The sequence below is a fragment of the Danio rerio genome, chromosome 7 (genome assembly GCF_049306965.1).
Source record: "Danio rerio strain Tuebingen ecotype United States chromosome 7, GRCz12tu, whole genome shotgun sequence".
Taxonomy (NCBI): Eukaryota; Metazoa; Chordata; class Actinopteri; order Cypriniformes; family Danionidae; genus Danio; species Danio rerio.
This window is the reverse complement of record NC_133182.1, coordinates 26394440-26418940: the sequence shown is the minus strand read 5'-3', so window position 1 is coordinate 26418940 and position 24501 is coordinate 26394440. Positions and strand designations below refer to the sequence as shown.

Sequence of the window (24501 nt, the reverse complement as noted above, 5' to 3'; positions counted from 1 at the left end):
CTGTGCTTAAAGTAGGGCAATATCAACACACTTATAGATTCCTATTTCTGCTGTGTGATTGGCTCTTAGATCAATATAGAGTAAAAAGGTACAGAGCTTATTATTGTTACTGACAAATATGTATCGCAATAGAATATAATATTGGTTATCGGCCCAGCCCTAGTTTATCTCCAACCACCCCCAACTCACACCTGCCTAATAGTCTCCAGTAGTCTTGAATACCTTGATTAGTTGGATCAGCTGCGTTTAGTTATGGTTGGAGCAAAACTGTGCAGAGCAGCGGCCCTCCAGGAATCCAGTTTGAGACCTGTGCTTTAAAACCTTGATAAGAAATGCTTCAAAAGTACTAAAGAAATGGTTGTTTTCAATCCTTTGAATTGTACCTTTAAGGGACAGTTCCACCAAAAAATGAAAATGTATACACTATTCACTTCTGTTGAACGCAAAAGGAGATATTTCGAAGAAAGCTGAAAACATGTAGGGAGAGAGGGGCACGCAGGGTAAAATGTAACACAGAGTTTTAAGGTATTTGCTTAGTGTTAACCATCACATGCTTCTGAGGTTTTCACCACTGTGTCAACAGATGTCTTCCTGCCAATTATTGAAAAAGTTTGGTGAAATATGGATGAGAAACACAGGAGAAACCATTTTTGCAGCATAAATGTATTTTTTATTATAGTCAATATTTTTTTATTTTTTAAAAATCTGTGAAAGTATGTACGTAAACTCTTATACTGTTGTGAGAACCGTCTTCTAGGCTAGAAGATGAAACCATTTTTAAAGATGTGAAAAACACACAGTGACTGCTTGCTAGTTTGAGGAAAACACAACTTGGTTAGTTGTAACAGGATGTTACACATTAACCACACACTGTATAACACCAAATAAACTAACAAAATCATTTTTGAATTTTGAGTGTAATGATGAAGACATTTTTAATATATTTAAAAAAAAATAGAAAACAAACATTGTCTTGCTAAAACTGCAAAAATCTATTGTATAATAATTGATAATATTGCAAATACATCAGAATGTGGTTATTCAGAAGATAAATAAATAAACATACTGTGCTAGCGTAAAAAAAATGAGTTGCAGTAACCTACTGAGGAAATATACTATTTAAAAAGTAAACTGAATTTAAATTAATTGTGTGAAATCTGACTTTATAAACACATGTTACAACTATATAACCCTCTGTCTGTTACAACTTAACAGGGTAAATAGAGTAGTAGCAAGGGTAAATTGACTAGTAGCATTTTTACTACTGCCATTTTTGGCAATACTGCGCAGAAAACACAGGTCCAACAGTGCTTATTTGCAGGAGAAGCTTGTGTGTTGTTGGTAAAAAATAGGGTTTGTCTAACCCCATTACTTGTTCATTATTTGACCAAAACCAAAAAGTGTTACTTTGTGCCCCGCACTCCCTCACCACACTGGCTTCCACAGTAGGAGAAACAAATACAACAGAAGTCAGTAGTTACAGGTTGCCTGCTTCCTTTTAAATATATTTAATGTTGAACAGAAGAAAGAAACTCAAACAGGTTTGTGAAAAGTGAAGAGAGAATAAAGGATGACAGATTTTCCATTTGTGGGGGGAGATTAACTATCTACCTTTAAATACATGTTAATTTGTTTGATATAATATTATATATTTCAGCTGCATACATACCACAACAAACAGTAAAAAAAGTAAACAAATCACAAAACTGATCTAAAACCAACCTTTATACATAGACAATAAAGTTGACCTTCATCGACAGTCGACTAATCTCGTCTGTCGTCCGCTCTACTTCATCTGAGCTCGATAAGCTCGCCTGTCATATAGCGCACTTTGAATGTATTGTATACGTCAACTGGGCTGGCAGACGAGCGAAAATGGGGCAAAATAAGACGAATGTAATTTTTATGAGTTCCAGTCAACCCTAATAATAACCGACCCGGAAGCTGGCGCGCGTTTGATGAATTCAAAGCAACTCTTTATTGAATGGGAGCGTTGTTTACAGTCTGCTAACCGGATACCTCGGCTGTGCGTCTGCCTGCAGTGCGCGCGCGCTCGCTCTCTGATGGTCAATGGTGTTGATGATGGAATCGCAATGCGAGTACTTTATGTATTTCCCGGCGGTGCCCATCTCAGATCTGTCGGACCCGGCTAAATACCGCACTCTTCCGCGCCGCAGTCACCTTTACCTCGGGGAAACCGTGCGCTTTCTTCTGGTCCTGCGCTCCCAGTCCGCGTCCGGCTCGAGTGATGGCAGCTGCGGCTCAGAGCAGCACAGCAGCCGCTCGTGGAGGGAGCTGGCCGGCTCTCTGAGCGCCGTGGCCAGCGTGAGCCCTGGCGACAGCCGGCAGCGCACACAGCCTCTGTACCACGACTACCACAGCAGCGGGGACGAGTGCGTGGAGGACACAGACGAGGATGATGCTGCGGAGGCGGTGGGCTGCCCGGGGCGAGGGGGGCCGAGGTACCGGGGCTTCAGGGAGTGCAAACCGCTGCTCATTCACAACAACCCAGGCAACGGTGTGAGGGAGTTCCGCAGAGCTCCTGTGCAGGTGCTTGGATAAACACACCACATTGTATGATGGAGGATAGCTGTTCCTCATAGAGTTGAGAGGGTGATATCTGATTAACATTCAAATCCTGATCTTGATCTGTGTCAACACGGAAGTAACGTTGACATTTCCTGTTGTAATGTTTTATGGATGGATGTGTGTGCGTGTTTGCCTTTTGTTATGTTTGGCATCCTACAAGTTTCTGTCCTAATTTGTAAGTGCAGTGGTTATAGAAAAGGGCTTGCTGTTGTAATCCAAAATGCTGCCATGTGAGCTTAATGCTGCTTGTTTCTACAGCAGTGTTGACTTTAAAGGGACAGTTTACCATTAAAACTTAACTAGAACGCAGCTGAAACCATAGCTGTTTAGGAAGTCAGTAGCTCTGACACATTAAAATGACTAAAACATGTCAAATTAAGACAAATACATATGATTTCATTAATTCATTTTCCTTCTGCTTCGTCCCTTATTTTTTAGGAGTCACCACAGTGAACCGCCAGCCATTCCAGCATATGTTTTGCACAGCAGATACCAGTTAAAACCCAGCACTGGGAAACACCCCTGCACTCACATTTACACACTGCAGCCAATTTAGTTCATCCAATTTCCCTATAGCGCATGTCTTTGGACTGAGGGGGAAACAGGGGCACCTGGAGGAAACCCACGCAAACATGGGGAGAACATATAAACTCCACACAGAAACGTCAACTTACCCAGCCGGGACTGAAATTAGTGACCTTCTTGCTGTGAGATAACAGTGCTAACCACTGAGCCACCATATCGCCCCTATGTATGGGTTCTTGTTGCTTAATAATGTTTATTAAATGTTTATAATCTGTGAAAAAGAAAATCTTACTAAATAAGGTAGCAGAGGAAAACACTTTTATATAGGCTGCAGCATCCAGCATTAGCACAAGTACAGTTTTAATAAATAATACAACACATCCTGCTGAACAAAACAAACAGCATCAGCTCTGAGTGAGTCCACACACATCATTTTGAGACAAGGTGTTCATGCTCAAATTACTGCTTAGGCTGCAGATTAAAGATAATAGTGTTGTTTTTAATGATCAGTTTTTTGCACAGTTTATTTCACTTCATAAGGCCTCGAGGTGTCATCTGGAGACACAAGGATTTATTTATTTTTTTTGCCTTTATGTGTTTTTCTGACTCTCAAAGTGCAGATAGCTGTTCAGTATACATAACCATGGAAAACAGTTTCAGGTAAAAATTATTTCTATTGAAGAATGAAGTCACCTCTTAGTTGAGATTAGGGTGAAGAAATTTACATCAAATGTTCATTATAGGGGTGGCACGGTGGCTTAGTGGTTAGCACTGTCAAATCACAGCAAGAAGTTTGCTGATTTGAGTCTCAGCTGGGTCAGTTGGCATTTCTGTGTGGAATTTGCATGTTCATGTGGGTTTCCACCGGGTGCTCTGGTTTCCCCCACAGTCCAAAGACATGTGCTATAGGTAAATTGGCTGTAGTGTATGAGCGTGTGTGTGTGTGTGAGAGAATGAGTGTATGGGTGTTTCCCAGTACTGGGTTGCGGCTGAAAGAGCATCGGCGACATAAAACATATGCTGGAATAGTTGGCAGTTCATTCCACTGTGGTGACCTCTAAAATAGAGACTAAGCCGAAGGTGAATGAATGTTCATTATAGGTGAACGTTCCCTTAAATCCCTGTAGGTGCATTTAGTAATGGTTTATTCACTATGAAATTCATTGATAAATAGGAATGCACTCAATCTTCGAGAAATCAAGTACTGATCAAGTATTTAAGGTTGTTTTCAAATACAGTGATGAAGCATGCACTGTGCTTTAGCGCTTTTTTTAATTGTTGGTTTGTTGATAATCTTGTTAATAATCTTGATAATAATTCACTCAGAAGGTCATGATTCACACTTATTAAATAATTACTCAGTGAGGAAGACATTGTGCCAAAACGTATCCCCTAAGAATGTAAAAATAAAGCTATAAAAAGTAGTTATTTAACAAGTGTGAATCAAATATCTAAAAATGCAAAGAAAAGACATGAAGTCCTTTTCTAAGAAGTTTATGCTCAAGACAATAACAATAATCTGCCAACTGGAATGAAATAGTGTTTTTCCACGTATATTGTTCAGACCCCATTGGCAGATATTTGTTTTGAATTTAAGCATAAACTCATTTTATTTGAATACATTTCTTTAAAACAGGACCTCCCATTATGATATTTGCATTGAAAACAAAGTAAAATCACTGGAGGTGTTTGTAGTGCAATCAACAAGTAACGTAAGTTATTTCCATATTCTAGTAATGTAGTGTAGTGTTGAAATATTCAAGCGTTAAGCTATTCTCACATTTTGAGTCCTGCTTGATGTGTAGCTACATTTCATCTACTCCTTAAATATTTGAACTTGATATTTATAAATACTGAATTTAGCATTAATGAAACCTGCAGAACCCTGAAAAGTTAATAAGGCTTCACAGAAAAGGTTCACCCGTGATAAATTGATAAATAAATGTGTGGTGTTAAAAACAAAAAGTCAAAATATGAACAACCAGCTGCAGTTTAAACTGATTCAAGATTATTAAACACTTCATGTGTCCACACAAATAAACTAACATCTAAAACTCAAAATCATTGATACTTTTGAAACAAATAAGAATCAGCCATGAATATAAAACATATGAACTATATCAGTCTATAGAAGAGAAGTAAAACACACTCAAAAATTTTTTTTTTGACTTCAAGGCCTTCATTATCTCTGTGTTGGCCTTTTTTATCTAAAGTTTTAAATTTGGATCGACCTTCTTTGCAGTTAATTGGGAACCTACTAGGCATGCTCCGATCAGGATTTTGCATCCTATACCGAGTAGTCCTTGTCAAGGTGATCAGGCAATATCAAGTACCCATTCTGATGCTTTAAGCTTTAAAATGCAGTTTCCCTCAAGTATCATAAGATTTAGCCTTACCTATATAAATAAAGTATGTTGGATATAATTCCTTACACGTCTTTTATAACCATTCAGTGAGGACATGTCATGGTCAGAAGGAGCAAAAAATAATAGAAAAAACGGACAAAAAAAAATTGCTAAGGAAAATTATTGACAGTGCAATTTAGAAACATTGCAAATTATGGAAGAAGAATTCAACATGTCTCACTAAAGTAAAGTTTGAAGTGCATATTTGATGCATAAGTTAAAGTGGACACCGATAAATATATTGCTTCCTAACTAAAAGGAAATAGGCTAATAAATACGGTTTGTTTCAATAAGTATATTACAAAAGTTATATAATTAAATATACAAAAATGTTCCAGACAGGTTTTAGTGAACTTGCAACACAGAACTTTCATTTCTTATATGTAAAAACGCCTACATACATGCAAGGCCAATGAGTTATTTTGCTCACCTCCAACCTTTGACAGCAACAGAATGTTTGCACAGAACCACATCTGTATTTATTTTAGCTGCTGGGATGCAAGCACATTGATTGCTTATGTCCTCACACATCAATTACCCCCTCACATGTTGTAGCGCTGCTGATGTATAATATACAGGTGTGCATGTGCATCTTCCTCTGCATGTAAACTCGTAAACAATCACTTGCAGTTGGTTCATGAGATTGGCCAGATCAGCAAGTACTGATCCAGTCATTAAATGGGATTATCATCGGCCGATACTGATCTGTGGACAATTGATTGGTGCATACCTAGAATCTACTTTTTAGTTTAATCTGTAAATCTATTAAAATACAAATAATTGTGTTGCTCTTAAATTATTACTTTATTACAGTTTTATAAGTTGTATAACCACCATGAAATGGCGGCATATAGAATATTAAATTGAATATATGCATATTAAGTGGCATAACACCATGAATACGAACATTTGCTTTAAAGTCAGCATTTTACTACATTTTATTTTTTAATTTTTATATTTTGAAATCACCATACTGTAGGTTTCATAGCAAGCCAGTGTTTTTTCAGTGCTTTTTGCTTGCCACCAACCCTGGTAAAGCCTGTAAACCCCAGCACAATGAAACCACACACAACCTAAATAACATCTGCAAACTTACATCTTGAGAGTCAAATAGGTTCTTTATAACCAATTATGTCACACATTGCAGTAAACGGTTATTATTTCATAGGAAGATGTGTTTTTTTTACATAGCAAAAGTTTAATGCTTTCATGTTTTTCACTTGTTTGGTTTCCCAAACAGACTATAGGTAAGGGTGGTGCAAACCTACAATGTGAAATGAGGGCTTAGTCTGTTATTTACTCTGCTTTCTTGCTAGTCACACCTCATAGTGCAAATCATTTTAAATGCACCAAAAGTCAGACTTTACAAGCCATTGCATGAAGCCCTTAAAGGCCAAGACTACACGTTATCGCAGTACAACATAGCATAGTGTCTGATCTCCTTCAGTCTCTCACCGTAGATGTCTTATTTTGGTTCCTCAGTCTCCTGTGGACGAGCCTGTCGTTTTAAGCGATGAAGTAATCTTTCCTCTGACTGTGTCTCTGGATAAGCTCCCTGTCAACACTCTCAAAGTGAAGGTAGGATGACGTGTGTGTATGTTAGAGTGTGTGTGTGTGTGTGTTCTTTGGTACATTCATAAGGTTGTGTACTTTGGTATAATTAGAACAGGAAGGAACTAAAACCATCAGTCTTACATTCTTTGACACATTTGTGTTGCTGACACGTGGTGCATGTTTGCATGATTCTTAAGCAAAGCAGTTTTAGTGTGTATGTGTGTGAGTGTGTGTGTGTGTGCAAGAAATTCATTTGCGCTCAAAATGATTCATCCCTTATTCAAAATTTAAACAGTTTGCAAATGTAAGCGTTTCTTTGTATGTAAGAGTTTTGTTTAAAAGCAGTTAGATAATTTAGTTATATATTTAAAGTGATAATGTTACAATGTAGTGAAATATTTTTTAGATATACAGTAGGATGTTTAAAGGTACTCGGAGTCGGAAGTGTGAGATTTAGTTTGCAACTGTAGTGCATGCATGTGTTGCTGTTAACACTTCTGATTGTGTGTGTGTGTGTGCGTGCGTGCATGCGTGTTACCTCGATGCAGATAATTGTAACTGTGTGGAAGCAAGAAGAAGAGAAAGCTGAGATCCAGGAACATGGCTACCTCAGCATCCTCCAACAAAAGAGCCCCTGCCAAACATTTCGTCAGGACCTGAACACCTTCAAAGCACAGGGTTTGCGTTTGCTTCCTTCAGCACAACACTGCATAATGGCATTATTGATTCAGGACCTTGGGGATCTGCCTTTTCTCTCATCACTTCATAGCCGTCTCATTCTTTTCATTATTTCTCCTTTCTCTGCCGCTTAATCTGCTGTTCTATTATATTCTTGACCGTGTCATTTGTTTTTTCTGCTGTGTAACACACACTTTTGAAATGCCATTAATTAAAAAGACATTTTGAACTGTATAACTTTGCTTTAATTTGTGTTTTATTCTGATGTAATTTTCTGTTGTTTTCCAACAGTCAGCACCACACTGAACGTCTTGCCGCCCCCAACAGTGAAGTGTCAGCAAATGACTGTTTCAGGGAGACATTTAACTGTTCTCAAAGGTAATGCCAGCTCTGTTTTCATAACTCTCATAAAAGATGCTTTTAAACCATGATTAACAGTCAGTAATAGGGTTCAAATGTTTCAGCCTCATTCCAAAATAGATGAAATTCAATATATTTCTCAAACATTCTACAATCATTACCCCATAATGACAATGGCTGTTTCCCAATATGCATTCTTAATCGATCTTGTGTTGTTGTGTAACATCATTATCAACTGCTAAAGTTCAGTTCAAAAACTCAAGACCACAAGAAGCGAGGACACATGAAAGAACCGGGATGTCTTCTTGATATCGAGGATGCATCTATGCAGCTTGAGTGCAGAACTCGCTGTAGAAGTTCCAAAAGTCTTTGTGACTGAATAAAGAAGGTGGGAAGCACAGCATTTTTATGATAAAATTCAGAGATATAACTTGATTATCTCAGGAGTTTCCCTAAATTAGACGATGAAAGTAAACATGAAAATCTTAATAAAGGCATAAACACATTAAGGGTGTTTATTTGCCGAAATTCATATTAAAATGTATTCTATTTGTATTGTGCAACGTATATATGTAAGGCTTTTTTTTGCAGTTTATATTTATATATCTTAAAAATGCTGTAATGTTAGAATAATTTTCCATTAAAAATGCATGAAGGTCATGTGATCATCAGGAAGAACGTAGCATCTTATTTCTTACAGTACGCGTTCTCTGTTCTCGCGGTCTCCTGAGTTTTTTTTCCGAGGTGACTTGGAAAGATCGGTCTCCATGAGAATGCAAGTCGGTTCTCTGCATTCCTTGAGTTGAGAAACAGCCAATGTGAAAGAAAGCTAAAAATTACATGTACATCAAGAGTTCACGTTTAGCTGATGATTGATTATAAAGCCTGTTTGGCATGCTGTCCCGGGAGAGAGCCCTGAGCTTATAAGATCCTCGTGCCTGAGGCTCTCTCCCATTTGCTAGGTGAGAGGGGAGTTTGAGCTCAGTTAGGTCTCAAGAACTTTCCTGCTAACTCCCCTGCTCTGACTAATGACAAATTAGGCATTGCTATCGAGAGATATACTGCTGATTAAGAGCTCATCTATGGTAGTTTGGTTTGGTCAATTAATCTATTTGACTGTGGGAGGGAACCCGAGAACCCGGGGAAAACCCACATAAGCACAGGCAGTATGTGTAAACTCTGCACAGAAACGTTGACTGGCCTGTTAGAAACTTGGACCAGTGACTTTCTTGCTGTGAAGCAACAGTGCTAACCACTGGGCCGCTGTGCTGCCTTATTGAGGAAAAGAAACTAGGAGTAAGGGTGGAAGGGGGGATTCTTCAAGCCGAAGATAACTAAAGTAATAAACTCTGGTTATTAGGAATTATCTGATTGGTGAATCCTGCGTTAGCTAATGCGAGACCAGCAGCGGTCTATCATAAGCAAGTGATCCTATTGAAATTAGTTTAGAAGTAAACTTCCCATACATTTTTTACAGCCTTTACTATGATGCTCAAAATTGAGCTCCGTTGCATTTGGTTTCCATCTTAATTATTCTTGAGGTTTTTTTTCTGCAGGTTGATCGAAATCCATCTATAGCAAATTGATTTGATTGTTCATGCTTTGGAAAGACACACATCTGTCTATAGATGCCAAGCTTGTGGTATCATACTCAAAAAGGCTTGAATCTGTCATTTGTGCCAAGGGTGCTTAAACAAAACATTGAGCAATGGTGAATCCTTATGTACATTTTTTATTTTACAAATACTTCTAACAAACATTTTTTTACATTGTCATCATGCAGTACTGTTTGTAGAAACTATGCATATAATTGTTAATTTGTTATAATTAAGTGTGGCTTTTATTAACATAGTAAATTATTGAAAAAGTCAATAGCTGTGAATATTGTCAGGATGCACTGTTTGTTTGTGCATTTTGAAATGCATATATGACTCTTTAATATTGTTCTTTCTTTTAATCTGTCAAAAATGTTTAAGTACTTTACATATGGAAAAATATAATACTTGTTTCATTCAAAGTCCTAAACAAAGTTTTGCGATAGTGAATTTGCTGTAGAATGTTTCAACTGTCAGACAGTAGGTGCTCTGTATTAACACTTTGTTTGATCTTCATGGTTTCCTGTATCTTTGTGTGACAGACATCCTGTTTATGTAGATATGAACATCTGACTGTTTCAGTGTTAAACGGGAGCTCGCAAGAGGAAGTGTGTGTGCGTGATGTCAAGATTCTACCCAACTTTAATGCTTCGTACTTACCGATGATGCCAGATGGATCAGTGCTGCTGGTGGACAATGTTTGGTAAGGGAGAAATGTGGGACTTCACACACTTGTTAAATCAATGATGAATTCTACAATTTTGAAAGAAGTGCACATAAAAACCATCCCCTCTACTTCATTAAATTGTTGTCAGAGTAGCTGGTCTCAGTCATCAACAGAAAAAAAGTTACACAATTTAACAGTCCTTAGGTTCTGAAGGTTTATTTTAGTGTGTAACTTTTTGGAGGTTATTAGTTGTCATATTTTGCTTTGACAATCTCATATTCCTTGCCAAATTTACCTTTGAGGTTTTTAGACAGAATAAAAAAAAAAAAAAAGTATGTATATATATATATATATATATATATATATATATATATATATATATATATATATATATATATATATATATATATATATATATATATATATACACACACACACACACGCATTATTTTTTGTAAGCAGAAGTTTAATAATCTTTTAACTTTAACTTTACAAAGCTTTTAAACTGCAAAATTAAAACAAAAAAATGACTTGGTTTAATTTCATTTTGACTTAACCATTTATCAGGACTGTTTCTTTTAGACAAAACCAAATTTTAAACCTTTAGTAAAATATTTATTGTGCATTACAAGCTGTTAAAAATAAATAAATAAAAGCACATGTTAGCATTTCCCCATTTGATGTTAATATACTTTTTATTTTATTGTATTTTTAAATTTTAATTCTTTATTTGACAAAGGACATTTACAATCAAAGGACTGCCCCAGAATTGGCTACATAAGTAAATTTAATCTGCAGTCCCTGGTTTAAAGTCAATATTGCATCATTTTTGTAACACTGTATAACAATATTTCATATATTTTTACATTACTGTGATGGTTGGTTTAAGGTTGGAGTAGGGTAGACGGTAAAACAATACAATTTATTGGGTAATTTTATAGATCACATCAATAATACTCTGTACAACTACTGTTTTTACATTACTATGATGGTTGGAGTAGCGGTAGACGTTGATAAAACACAATTAATGGGAAATTTAATAATATAAATAATTCTCGTCAACTTCTGGCCGCAACCATATCTGATCTAGCAACAACTGTCCCTGGGCAGGAAAAACAATTACAAATCACATAACGTAAACACAATATCAAAACAAAATTAACTGCATCAATATTTAAATGATAAACCCCCACTTAATGGTCGCACACTTGATGCATTTTAACCAGCATTTCAACTGCAACTTGAATTTTGCTAAGGTAGGACTCTAATGTTAAGTGGTAGATTATTCCAATACAGAAAAAGCAGAACAAACAAAATCAGTGACTCTAAAATTATTTACACTACTTTGCAATCTATTAAATACTAGTTAATTATTAAAGTTTTTAGTCACTAATAAAGTTATGGCAACTAATAAGCTTAATTTGATTGTAGTGCAATAATGGGCACCATTTCTAAAGCTGCTTTGAAACATTAATTTTTGTGAGAAGTGCTATACAAATGGAATTGAATTGAATTGAATTGAACTGAATACACAATCAACTCTTGATGAAGCTTTAGTTTTTCTTATGTTGTCAGTACAAAGGCAAACAACATCCTCCAAAGGTAAATGTGTTAATATTTCATTTAGAATATTTAGCAGTTAGTTAATTTAGTTAACTAAGTTTGGTTTGAATTTAGAATTAGTTTGAATTCAGTAAATAGTTAGATTTTAGTAGTTTTTTGGTTTAAAATATATTTTGCTGCTATAAACATTATCCCGACGCTTGATGAGCCGAGAGAGTTTACATCCATGTTTATCTTATTGTTTATCTCCTGCAGTCATCAGTCAGGAGAGGTTGCAATGGCATCATTTTATAGAATGGACAGTGAGTCCAGTCATCTTCCCAGCATGCTCAGCGCTCTAGAGGAGCAGAACTTCCTCTTCCAGCTGCAGCTCAATAACCAGCCACAGGATGATTCAAATGAGGTGAGCGACACTCACATTTTTAGACAGAAATCTATTTCATTTGTCATTTTTGCTATTATTTACAACTATTAATGTTGTTAATTTATTTTTATTGAATTCTGAAGTCATATATTTTATTGCTGCAGGGATTGGAGGTGCCATTAGTTGCAGTTTTACAGTGGTCCACGTCTAAACTGCCCTTCACCAACTCCATCTACACTCACTATAGTCTGCCGAGCATCAGACTGGACCGGCCGCGCTTCATCATGACCGCCAGCTGTCCCAGTGCAGTCAGGACCCGAGAGAACTTCCGGGTGCGATATACACTACTCAACAACCTGCAGGACTTTCTGGCAGTCAGACTCGTCTGGACGCCTGAAGGTGAGAAGAGGAAGATTGTTTTATGATGTACGTGCAGCTGCCTGTTTTAATGTGTTGAATGTCAGGTACGTGCCTTAATGGTCTATATTAGGGCTGCAAAATATTGGAGAAATTTTACATTGCGATTATTTCGTTTTGCTGTGAAATATATCCATTATCCACTATATTAAGTGTGACGCCATGCAAAGCAGCTTCTGGGTCTAAGCTCTATATTAAACTATATGGGGAGGCCCAGCAAATGGAGATAATAAATATTTAAAAAGCGATGTTTTACTTTCGAAAAAAGCGATATATAAAATAAAATCATGCCTAATATCAGATGGCCAGAAAGTGATAAATGTTTTATAAATTGTTTAAAATTTTGGTATTTGTGATGCAGCAAGTCCAGTGACTGTTGTGTACACCACGATTTTATGTAAAATTAACTTTAATTTGTGATATGACTAGAAAGTGGCCATAAACAAATATTTTCTCTATTCAAATCAATAGCTGCTTGGACCTGGAAACAGTATTTCATACGTCACCGATACGTCACGACTTAACAAGTGGATTGCAATATGAATATCATTTCACTAGATTATGTAAGTAGCTCTGTTTGGTAAGGTTTCATTTATTTAGATTGACTGGGATGATCAAGTCTTTTTTTATGCAGTAGTTCTGCATTAAAAAAATAATATAAGCAAAAACAAATAAACAATGCTCTATGGTTTTTTGGGGACTCTAACAATGTTCAAGTACAGAAATTGAGAGATCAATTGTAAATAAACATGGTTGTCATTGTATAAAAAAAAAAAAAAAAAATATATATATATATATATATATATATATGTATGTTTCATATGATCTTTTTTTTAATCTTTATTAAACAATCTAAAAGGTTTTTATTGCAAATACACACGTTGTGATATAGATGTTCAAACAATATACTATTTAACCTTAGTGGATCTGTTTGAAGCATGGTTTTTATTGGTAAACTAAAAGCATGAAACCAAAATTAATTTTTGTTGCTTGAAATAAACTGAAATACACTGAAAATGAAATAGTTAACTGTAATAGTAATATAGTTAATAGTAATATATACAGGGTGTCCGCATGGTCTTAAAATGTCTTAAATTTACTGAAATGTTGTTTTGTGGTTCTTAAATCATTTTAAACAGGTCTTAATTTTCCTATGTCCATGTAAAGACACCCAATCAGGCCAACACACATCCAATCACTATCATTCCAACAAAAGTTTATTTATTATATTATTAACTACCAGCTAATTACTAATTACCTGCTCTATTCATATTGCTATTTATAAAAATATGGTTTAAATATCTTTCGTACAATAAAAGTAGTTTTAATGTTTTTTTATGTTTTAACCTGACCATTAGAAAAAAATCCTTAGCGTTGAGCCTTGTGTAAGTCTAAAATTACATTTAAAAGGGTCTTCAAAAGGTCTTAAAAATGTCTTAAGTTTGACTTGATGAAATCTGTAGAAACCCTGTATATACATACATACACACACACACTCTGTCTCTTTTGTCAAAAAAATCTTTTCTACGGCCACGTGTATAAAATCAATCACCTAGGATTGCAGGCTGCTTCTACAAACATTTGTGAAAGAGTGGGTTGCTCTCAGGAGCTTAGTGGATTCAGAAGTGGTACTGTGATAGGCTGCTGCCTGTACAGTAAGTTCATTTGTGAAATTCCCCACCACTAAACATTCTACAGTAAACTGTTAGTTGTATTATTACAAATTAGAAGCCTTTAGGAACAATAGTAGCTCAGCTGTAAAATGGTAGGCCATGCAAAATCACAGAGTAGGGTCCGTGTATGCTGAGGAGCACGATCCTCAGAATTTGTCAACTTTCTGTAGAGTCATTAACTACAGATCTCCAAACTATAGTAGCCAAGCAGCTGCATGCCTTATAGTAGGGCTGGGTGATATGGCAAAAAATGCAATCTCAATAATTATTTTCTATATTGAACGATAACTTTATATATTTAGATATACATTGTTATTGATTCCAGATTTAAAAGAGTACCCCAACAATGACTGAAGCCACAAAAACTAGAGGGTCCATTAAATGTCATAACATAATTTCGGTACATCTCTGATATCAACACAGTTTTAGATTCCTATTGTTGCACATATCTGCTGTGCGATTGGTTTTTAGATCAATATTGACTAAAAAAGTCCAGAGCTTATCATTGTTTTATTGACATAAATTTGATCATGATTTGATATATTATGGTTTATCGGCCCAGCCCTACCTTATACCACTGCAAAAATGTTCAATGCAAATTGTCAGATGCAGCGGTGTCAAGTAAGCTGCCACTGGACTCTAAAGCCAATCACTCTTCAATATTAGCCGTGGAATAGTACTTCTGTTGTGCCACACGTAAAGTTTGGTAGAAGGGGGATTTGGGGAACTATTAATGCTTCATCATTCCAGGATTTTTAGACAGTTTCATATATAACTTTGTGGGAACTGTTTGATGAATGCCCCTTTCTCTGATTATGAATCAGTGTGTAATTACAAAGCAAGGTCCATAAAGAGGTGGAAGAGGAGTTTGGTGTGGAGGAACATGGCTGGCCTCCACAGAGTCCTGATCTCAACCCAATACAGCATTTGTAAAAAATGAATTAAAGGGGACTGTCCTCACAAATGCACTTCTTGAAGAATGGTCAAAAATTCTCATAAACACACTTCTAAACCTTGTGAAAAGCCTTCCCAGAAGAGTTAAAGCTGCAAACGGTGGCCAACTCCATATTAAACCCTACGGATTAAGACTGGGATGTTATTCAAGTTTGTGCGCATGTAAAGGCAGATGTCTTAAAACTTATGTGTACATGTGTGTGTGGGGATGGTTGTTTGTTTGTTTGTTTATTTAAAACTTTAATTTCAGCTAAGTGCAAGGGACAATTAAGCAATTTCACTGTATTTATGGAAAACATAATACTTGTACATGATACAGTTATTTTCAGTTAATATAATAATACATTTTTATTGAGTTTTCTAATTTTTTTAATTCAATCTTTCAATTATATATATATATATATATATATATATATATATATATATATATATATATATATATATATATATATATTATATATGTATATATAATCTTGCTGTAGATTATTTGTATTATTTGTTATTTGTTTAAAAAAGTGTTAAAACTTAACAATAATAACAGTCGTTTAAAGAAGATAAAAAGAGATTTCTTAGATCGAAGTAAGAATAAAGCAATAAAGGTAAAAAAGGTGTCAACAAATGCAAAACTGCCTATAAACTAAGTGTCGTTTGAAGTTAATGAAACAGTGATAAACAAAAATGTGTTGCAACACTATCAGAGACAGGCCTGATAAAAGCAAAGTGGAGAGCAAAGGCAAAAGTTACTAAATGTTATTTGCTCATAAAGGGTGTGTTTCATGCTTGTCCATGTTGATAATCTTGAGTTTGAGGCTCCGGCTGTAAGTATTCAAGTATTTATGATGTAATGGGCTTTTGTCAGGCTTAGCACATTAAAGACATAAGACTACATGAAGCCAAACATCATATTGACTGCATTACAGATCAACAGTCACTTGGTATAAATAACAGGATCTTAATTTAGCTTTTCTTCTATCCTTATCAAAAGAAGGTTTGAGGATGTTGGAACTTTTTGTCCTCTGGTCTATTGTAATTTTAGGACATTTGAGCCATTTTATTTTATTTTATTTTATTTTATTTTATTTTATTTTATTTTATTTTATTTTATTTTATTTTATTTTATTTTATTTTATTTTATATTATTTTAATTCTTTGTTTATTGGTTTTACTGAACATACACACATAAACAAAAAAGGACAAAGAGAAGGATATCAGTAGACAAGTATAGCAGGAAAAGTCAGAAAAAAAAACATAAACAGAATACAAAAAAGTAATACACAAATAATGTTATGCTGTGATTGAGTAAAGTCACACATATTATGACAATTCTTGTGCCATTTTATTGATAATGAAAGATTCTTTTTTTTATGAAATCAAAGAAATGTAAAGACAAGGCCAGGGTAAAACCAGGGCCTGATTACAAACGGTTTCATATGGTGCATGTGTATTCTCTCAGATCAGAGCCTCAAACTATTTTCTTTGCTTTCAATGGTATTTCCTTCATGTTTTGATCATCAATTTCCTCTCAGGTCGTGGCCAGAAAGAAGATCCTGCAGTGAATGCAGTGGTGTGTCATTCACCTCTTAGTAATCTGGGATACTGTCGAAAAGGCAGCACTCTCTCCGTCAGTGTGGCCTTCCAGATTCTCCGAGCAGGACTTTTTGAGGTAAAGACTCGTCGAGGGATTTACATGTAGCGCTGCTCCCAAATGAACACTGTCGACTAATGGACGCCTTTAACTGACTACTCACATGCTTTTACTGAATACATGGAGGAAATGGTTTCAGGGCCAAAAATAATATTATTTATTAGATTTGTATACATTGCAGAAAAATGCTGCAACATATTCTTAAATGTTTAAAGTATAAAATTTGCATAAATGTGTACACATAAAACAAACTACAGCCACACTCTCCAAGTTATAATTATGAACGTTAAAAAAATAGCAAGGGGACATTGTGACCATTTTAATAACTCATTAATAAAGACAAAGTACATGATAAATTGCATAACATTTAAAGTTTCTTTGAAATCAACTAATCAAATGAATAAATAATTACAATGCAAAATAAAGGGCTCAAAAATAAAGTATTCGGAATATTACATTACACTGTCGAATTTGTAGTCACACAGTGCTGACCACACATTTTACAAGATTAGATGTTCGTCTCACACTTTATATTTGGTGGTGCTGCAGTGTAAATGCAGAAAGTGTACATTAGACCGCAGTACCATCAACCACCACAGCAAGCCTGCAGTATGTGGAGTTTTAAATAAGACGTTTTCAGTTTCCAGTCAGAGACCAGCATTTGCCTAAAGAGATTGCTGTTAGCCTTTATTAATTCAACCATTACCAGATCAATTATCCCAACGTAATACTTATTAGTTAGGCCAGAGTTAAGAAACTTTTTGTCACTGATTTCATCCACTTCCTCTGGATATTTAAAAACTAATTGACAATTAAAAATAATTCAACCAAGCCCATCTTTTAACAATAGAAAAATTTTTTACACTTGAAATTGTTACCCCTGGGTCATCCTAAACCCGGGACAAACCGAATCCTGGGTTATCTTTAATCACGTTGCACATAACATAACTGTTGTTAACTAATAACATGCTCATTAACTTTCAATTACTTTCACAATGTGCATTACTTAACCCCAGGTTAACAATCCTATTTGCACATTTGTGAATAGTTGAACAGCAGGCAACCATCTTATGGCATGTCTTTCTTTTGAAGATTTTAACATTACTTCCCACCGGCTGCTATTTACATCTCACGCATTTCGTGATGTGATGTAATCCTCCCTGATCAATTTTTGATTGGCTATCTCTGTTGCCAAGCCTCGAACAGCAACAAGTAAACACTGCTCCATTTAACACTAAACAAACAAGACTGCATTTCTGCATCATCACCACAAATGTGCTGATAACTCCGCTCCAAAGCAGGGTTTCATTATTCATAACCCTGGATAATTTGCAGTTCTCATACTTCTTTCAGATAGAAAGTTACATGTGTCTTTACCCAGGATTAAAAGTGATGTTTGGAATAATAGTGAAAAGAATACCTCACAATTATGGTGTAGTTCATGTGAGATTCATGCGAGTAATTTAATGTTCTCTTACTCTTTTCTAACAATTATACCCCCATATCTGCTATTCTACCTTCTCTGTGTTTAGTTAAGTCAGCACATGAAGCTGAAGCTCCAGTTCACAGCGTCTGTGTCCAATCCTCCACCTGATGCCCGTCCACTGTCCCGAAAAAACAGCCCGTCAAGTCCAGCGGTCAGAGACATCCTGGACCGACATCAGGCTAGTCTCAGTCTGGGCCGCTCTCAGTCCTTCTCACATCAACAACCATCCAAGTTTCACCTCACAAGGTACAACAAGAAACACACAAACACACAAGTATAAATAAGGTGTATTTATAAATATGGTGCAGTCTCCAAGTTTCTCTCTCACACACACTGACAACTGAAGTACACTTCTGCTTACCTTTGTGTTAGGGGGTGGGTGAGAATTTATTTAGGGAGATTACATTAATAAATTAATAATTTGACAATAGGATGTCACTTCAAACATAAAAAATGAAAAAAATAATATATATAATTAACAATGTTTTTATAAATCCAGCATTTTAAAATACTACAGAGTACAGATAGAGAGTGTGTTCAAAGATGCACTGTCAACCAACACAATTTTAAGACATTTCAGTTAATAATACATTAATATACAATAATATAATAATAATATTCAGGGATTTCCACAGGTTTGAAATATACTTGCAGTGGTAGCCAGATTGAAACATTTACCCACATCACATCACATATAAAACTATATACCACAAACAAAAAATAATTAAATTTTTAACAATAGTTGTATTTATTATGACACTGTTATACACTGTTTCTTTTCAATGGGTTAAAGTAAAAAAGACTGTTGAAATAAAAGAACTATTTTTCACTTTTATTCTATTCAGGAGCCATGTGCATCCGCTGACAGGTCAAATCTGCTTCTCCTTTTCTCAAGTTCAAAGCAAACTTGAATGTCAAAGCATAATAGATATGTAAATAAAATAGCCTATGTATTATAGTAACATCATCAAATTAATAAAAAAATCAGTAAAACAGAAAAAAACGACAAACAATTTAATAAACAATAGACAACATCTCTAAAAATTATCATAATTACAAGATTAAAACTTGTAGATTATTTAAAAAAGGCTAATGCGTTAATTAACCATTAATAAGGGTGTACAAATATTTTGCAGCCAGTTTAGACCAGTCATTTTGTCCTTTCTGAGTATACAGTAAATTATTCATTTAGGTTAAAGAATCCTGTGCTTAATTTGTGAATTGCGAGGTCCTGGAACAGATCGGGTTAACAGATCTGGCAAGGATGTAAAGATGTCACACACAAAAGTGTCACGGAGGAAAGTAAAGAGCGGCGGGACGTTGGATGGCGGAGGGGTGTTGTGAATGAAAGTGAAAAGGGTTAGGGAGTCGCAGAAGAAAGTGCAAGTGAACAGCGGACGGAGGAGGAGGGGGGTTGAGGAGGCGGGTCGGTAAAATAAGGTGCCCTGAAGAAATCTATTGTTTACTTTTTCTCTCAGTTTCGCGACAGCTGTGAAGCCAAGCATAAAGTCTTTAATAAAAGAGTAATGCAAAAACGCATACGAGCTTTAGGAAGCGAAAGCAAAAATTTAATCCCGTACATTTTAGGAGATTTAGAAACCCGGGCTGGGTTTTTAATTCCTACAAATGCACATCTCTGTGGGTCTGCAAAGCACGGAGTGCTGACAAGTCTCGTGCACACAGAACTCAAATGAGAGAGGATTTTCCACTACTTAATCGATCATGAATGTTTGTTATATTGAGGGGGTTACAAATAAAGTGTAAAAGGATGTTAATAATAGTAAAAAAAGAAAAAAAAATATCACTAAAATTACTTGGGAGGCCGGTAATATACCTGGGCGGCCCGCCCAAGTGAAGTCTATGTGTGGGAAGCACTGATATTTTTTTTTAGCTGACAGTATAAACTGTGGGGTCAGTGAGATTTTATTTTATTTAGCAAGGAATAATTTTAGAAATTGTTCTCAAGTAAAAAAAAATTTGGCATTATTGCAAAAATAAATAAACAAGCTGTTGCATTTTTTTTTTACTTTTTATTTGCAGAAGAAAAGAATGTTTTTAACAAATAATAATAAATGCTGTTAAACTGTTAATGTTAAAATACAGCTTTTCCATGACAGACAGAATATTTAGTTCTTTTAGACTTTTACGGTGGTTCAGTTTAGTTTGTTAGATCATGCCAATGTCATGTATGCAGCACTGATGTGTGTGTGTGTGTGTGTCTTTCTCAGGACAGGCAGTGTTATGGAGCGCAGGGCCATCACTCCTCCAGTGGGCTCTCCTGTTGGTCGACCGCTGTATCTTCCTCCAGACAGAAACATCTTATCACTCGACAAGATTGCCAAGCGTGAATGCAAGGTGCTGGTACTCGATTCCCACAACTAAATGCACACACAAACACACAAACATTGTAGAACCATGTCACGAATTAATGTAAAACGAAAAGTGGTTCAACGTCCACTGTCTTTCAGTTTAAATTTATGATGTATTTATTTTGTTCTTTTTACCATCATTTATTGTTTACATGCTGATTATTTTGAATCATTGGATGCAGCTACTGTTTTAGACAAGTCTGACTGAAAGAATGATAAAAGAAGCAAACACACACACGCACACACACATAGGTTTTTCTAATTTATTCATAGGACAGTTCACTGGAGTCATGAAGTTTTGAAACTTGTGTTATACAAGTTAAAAAGTCTACTGATTGCTGTTTAAGGAGAGAATGGATGGTTATGGTTAGTCCACATGGAATCTGTGCACAAGTGTCCATAGTTTTTTTTTTGTTTTAGAAATTTGAAGATTCTGTCATTATTTCTTGGTTGTTGTACAGCACCCACTGGAATGTCTATTCAATATTTTGACTAAATTAGTAATGGTTCGATGTACTAGTTGAAGTAAAGAACTCCATTTAGCACATTTCACCATATTTGAATCCATTTCATAGATTAGATTCTCCCTAATCTAGTTTAAAACTGAATAGTGATTAGATTCCACCTGGGGCTAGTCATATCCATACAAATGCACTTTTTCCCCTTTCCCATACTTATTGGACCATATGTCTTTACATTTCTTTTCTGAAACCTGCCAACATTCTCTGCCCATATTTAATTCCTCTCATTCCGCTTGGTTTAAGTGCTTTTATTGTTGTTGTTTTTTTATTACTTGATAGATGGTTTGCAATGTTGTGCCTGTGAACAATAAGGAGGCTCATTTAAAGAGACCGTTCACCCACAAATGAAAATGTACCCACTATATACTCAAAATTGTCCATACCTATATGAGTTTTTTTCTTCTGTCGAACACAAAATAAGGTATTTAACAGACAAATTGAACAATAATACAAAGTAAAAAGGCTGTCTGGTCACCAACATTCTTCTTTTGTGGTCTACAAAGAAACTATTTGAGTAAATGGTGGGTACATTTTTTTGTGGCTGAACTTTTCCTTTATTTTTCAGTCCTGTACACTGGAAGGTTTTTCCCTGGCCTTTTTTACAATGTAGCTAGTGCAGAAAGTCACCATGATTCCTTACTCATTAGTAATGTGTATATGTTGTTAAAATGATATTTATTTAATGTTGACACTCCAGTGCATCAAGCTTGTACGGGGTTATTCACACACAACCACAACGTCTAATGCCTTAGAAGCAGGCAAATCAGCATGAAGATGGAGCTCGTATTATTGGCAGAAGCCATTTTATTTCCGCTCCTCCATTTGAACTTTCTTACTCTTTCTGACACATTCCTGCTGGAGTGATCTGCTCTTTTCGTTTGCTTCTCTCTTTCCTGCTAGAAGAAATGTATGGTTGGCGTCTGTTAGGCTGTACAGTCGCATTTATGATAAACAAGCGACTGACGTGAAGCGTCACTCCATTGTGTGCCATTTAATGATGGATTTCTTTTCCCAATGTTTACATGCGATGACTACTGACTAATCCTGAGGACTGAAAAACGAATATTGTCCTATGTTGTGCAATATTGCACAGTTTTATGTTGTGTCCCAATATACATTTATGGAAAAAATGAAGAAACCATCTGAATTTATTAGGTGTGTGGGTATTGGTTTTATTCTTTTAAGGTCTGATGAGACTTTAGTTAAGTGTTTCACTTTAAACTATAACAGGTAATTGGTCAAAATCAGGGTTATTCCAACAAATAGTCATTTCTAAACATTTCTGAAAATGTGGCACTTTTTGTTATTTTGACCAGGTTTAATGCTCTAAATTAATTTGATTATCGTTTAATAGTTTAATGCTCATTTAATGCTTTAAATCAGTGTTTTCCAACGCTGTTCCTAAAGGCACACCAACAGTACACATTTTCAATCTCTTTTTATTCAAACACACCTGAATCAAATCACCAGAACATTAGAAGAGCCTCTTCAAAAACCTGAAATGAATTGGTCAGATAAGGGAGACATCCAAAATATGTACTGTTGGTGTGCCTCCAGGAACATGGTTGAGAAACACTGCTCTAAATAACAATAATTAATAACAATTAATTAAGAACACATTGTACTTAAATACAAAACTTTAAACTGTAAATTTCCAAGTATTCTTTTTATTTTTATCCCGTAGCTGTAGGATCTTGAATGTTTGAAATTTTCAGACGCAGAAGTTTGAACTGAATAACATTCTGTAGAAATGTAAACCCTATTCCATATTATGGATGTGGATGTTTTATTATAAACACTGTGATGTGTTTCCATTTCCAAATTCACAACCCATATTTCACTTGTAATTTCAATCTCGGCCAGTTTCTTTCTGTTCCTTCCTATGTGATATTATTTAATATGTGATACTTGTGATGAAAGATGGCTTGGGAAAATTAGACCCTTTACCGCAGTTATGCTTGAAAATGTTTATTACGTTAGCTAAGCTGTCCAAGGCAAGGCATTATACGAGTGCATTTCACTGGTACAAAAATAGGACTATCATGTTTATTTTTGTTAAAGCACTTTATTTATTTATTTTTTTGTTGTTTGTTTGGTTTTTTTTGAGGGAAAAGGACTACTTGATTACTTTGGACTTAAAAAAACATTGGCTTTTACCTCTTGACAAGGCAAATCACAGAGCAGCTGTTAACTGACAGGATTAAGAAAGCTCTTGCTCCCGCTCTGTATAAAGGTTAGAAGTTGATCAATGGTGGAGTATTGCGCTTGTATTGTGTGTTTTGCATTTGTTGAATTGCCAAGACCTGCCAAGAAGCCCTTCTGGAGGAAAGTACTTGTGGCACTCAATCATATAGACGGCTGTTCAAGCGAAACTATTTTTACTCTTCTATGAACTGCTGCTTTGCGCCTGTTTGTTTTTTGTTTTTTTTTACATCTTCAATTGCATTACTGTTTAAAGTGTTAACAAAAGTGTTGCAAATGTGTGTTGTTGGAAACTGGATTGTTACACTTGAACAAGACGAATAAAAGCAGTCAGGGCATAAATCGTCTCGTTGACTTCTTTAAAAGCCTTTTAAACTCTGCGTACACGGTACCGGGTCCGTCATTTACTTCCACATTCTTTAAATTTTAAAGGTCTGTACTAGCCCAATATCCCATAATTGATTTCGTTCTCTCATCAGTTGGAATAGAATAACTTTTGTTTATATCATGATTGAGACATCTTTCTTTATTACTATGATTACTGACATGTGCAGGAACCAAAAAAGGTACACTTTTAAAGTTTTTTTTCAGGGTTCTTACACATTTTCCAACTTCAAATTCCAGCACTTTTCAAGCACGTTCCAGGTGCATTTTATGCTTTTCTGGCACCTAACAACTACGGTAAATTATGTTTATATATGCTGGAGGTACTTTTTACATTTAAATCCATTGTGCTATTTAAAAATAAAAATCATGACGTTTGAACTTAAATTGTTGAATTCTTTGGAGCATAGATTTATTGGAATAGTTTACCCAAAAATGGTAAATAAAAAAAAAGTTCAGTTATTGGATGAAGTATCTTTTTAAGTTTGGTCTCTATCCACCTAAAGTTGACATCTCGTGACTTGCACGGCAACAATTTTATGCACTTACA

General features: G+C 35.4%; 1 protein-coding gene across 1 annotated transcript; it reads left to right on the top strand.

Moving 5' to 3' along the window:
* Positions 1-1585: 1585 nt before the first annotated feature.
* On the top strand, positions 1586-24068 carry trappc14 (trafficking protein particle complex subunit 14). Its single transcript, NM_001423811.1, is given in 10 exon segments — positions 1586-2550; positions 7002-7097; positions 7622-7751; positions 8043-8129; positions 10289-10409; positions 12192-12339; positions 12465-12699; positions 16871-17007; positions 18522-18721; positions 20704-24068. Coding segments are annotated over 10 exon segments (1788 nt in total). The 5' UTR covers positions 1586-2070; the 3' UTR covers positions 20858-24068.
* The last annotated feature ends 433 nt before the right edge of the window (positions 24069-24501 follow it).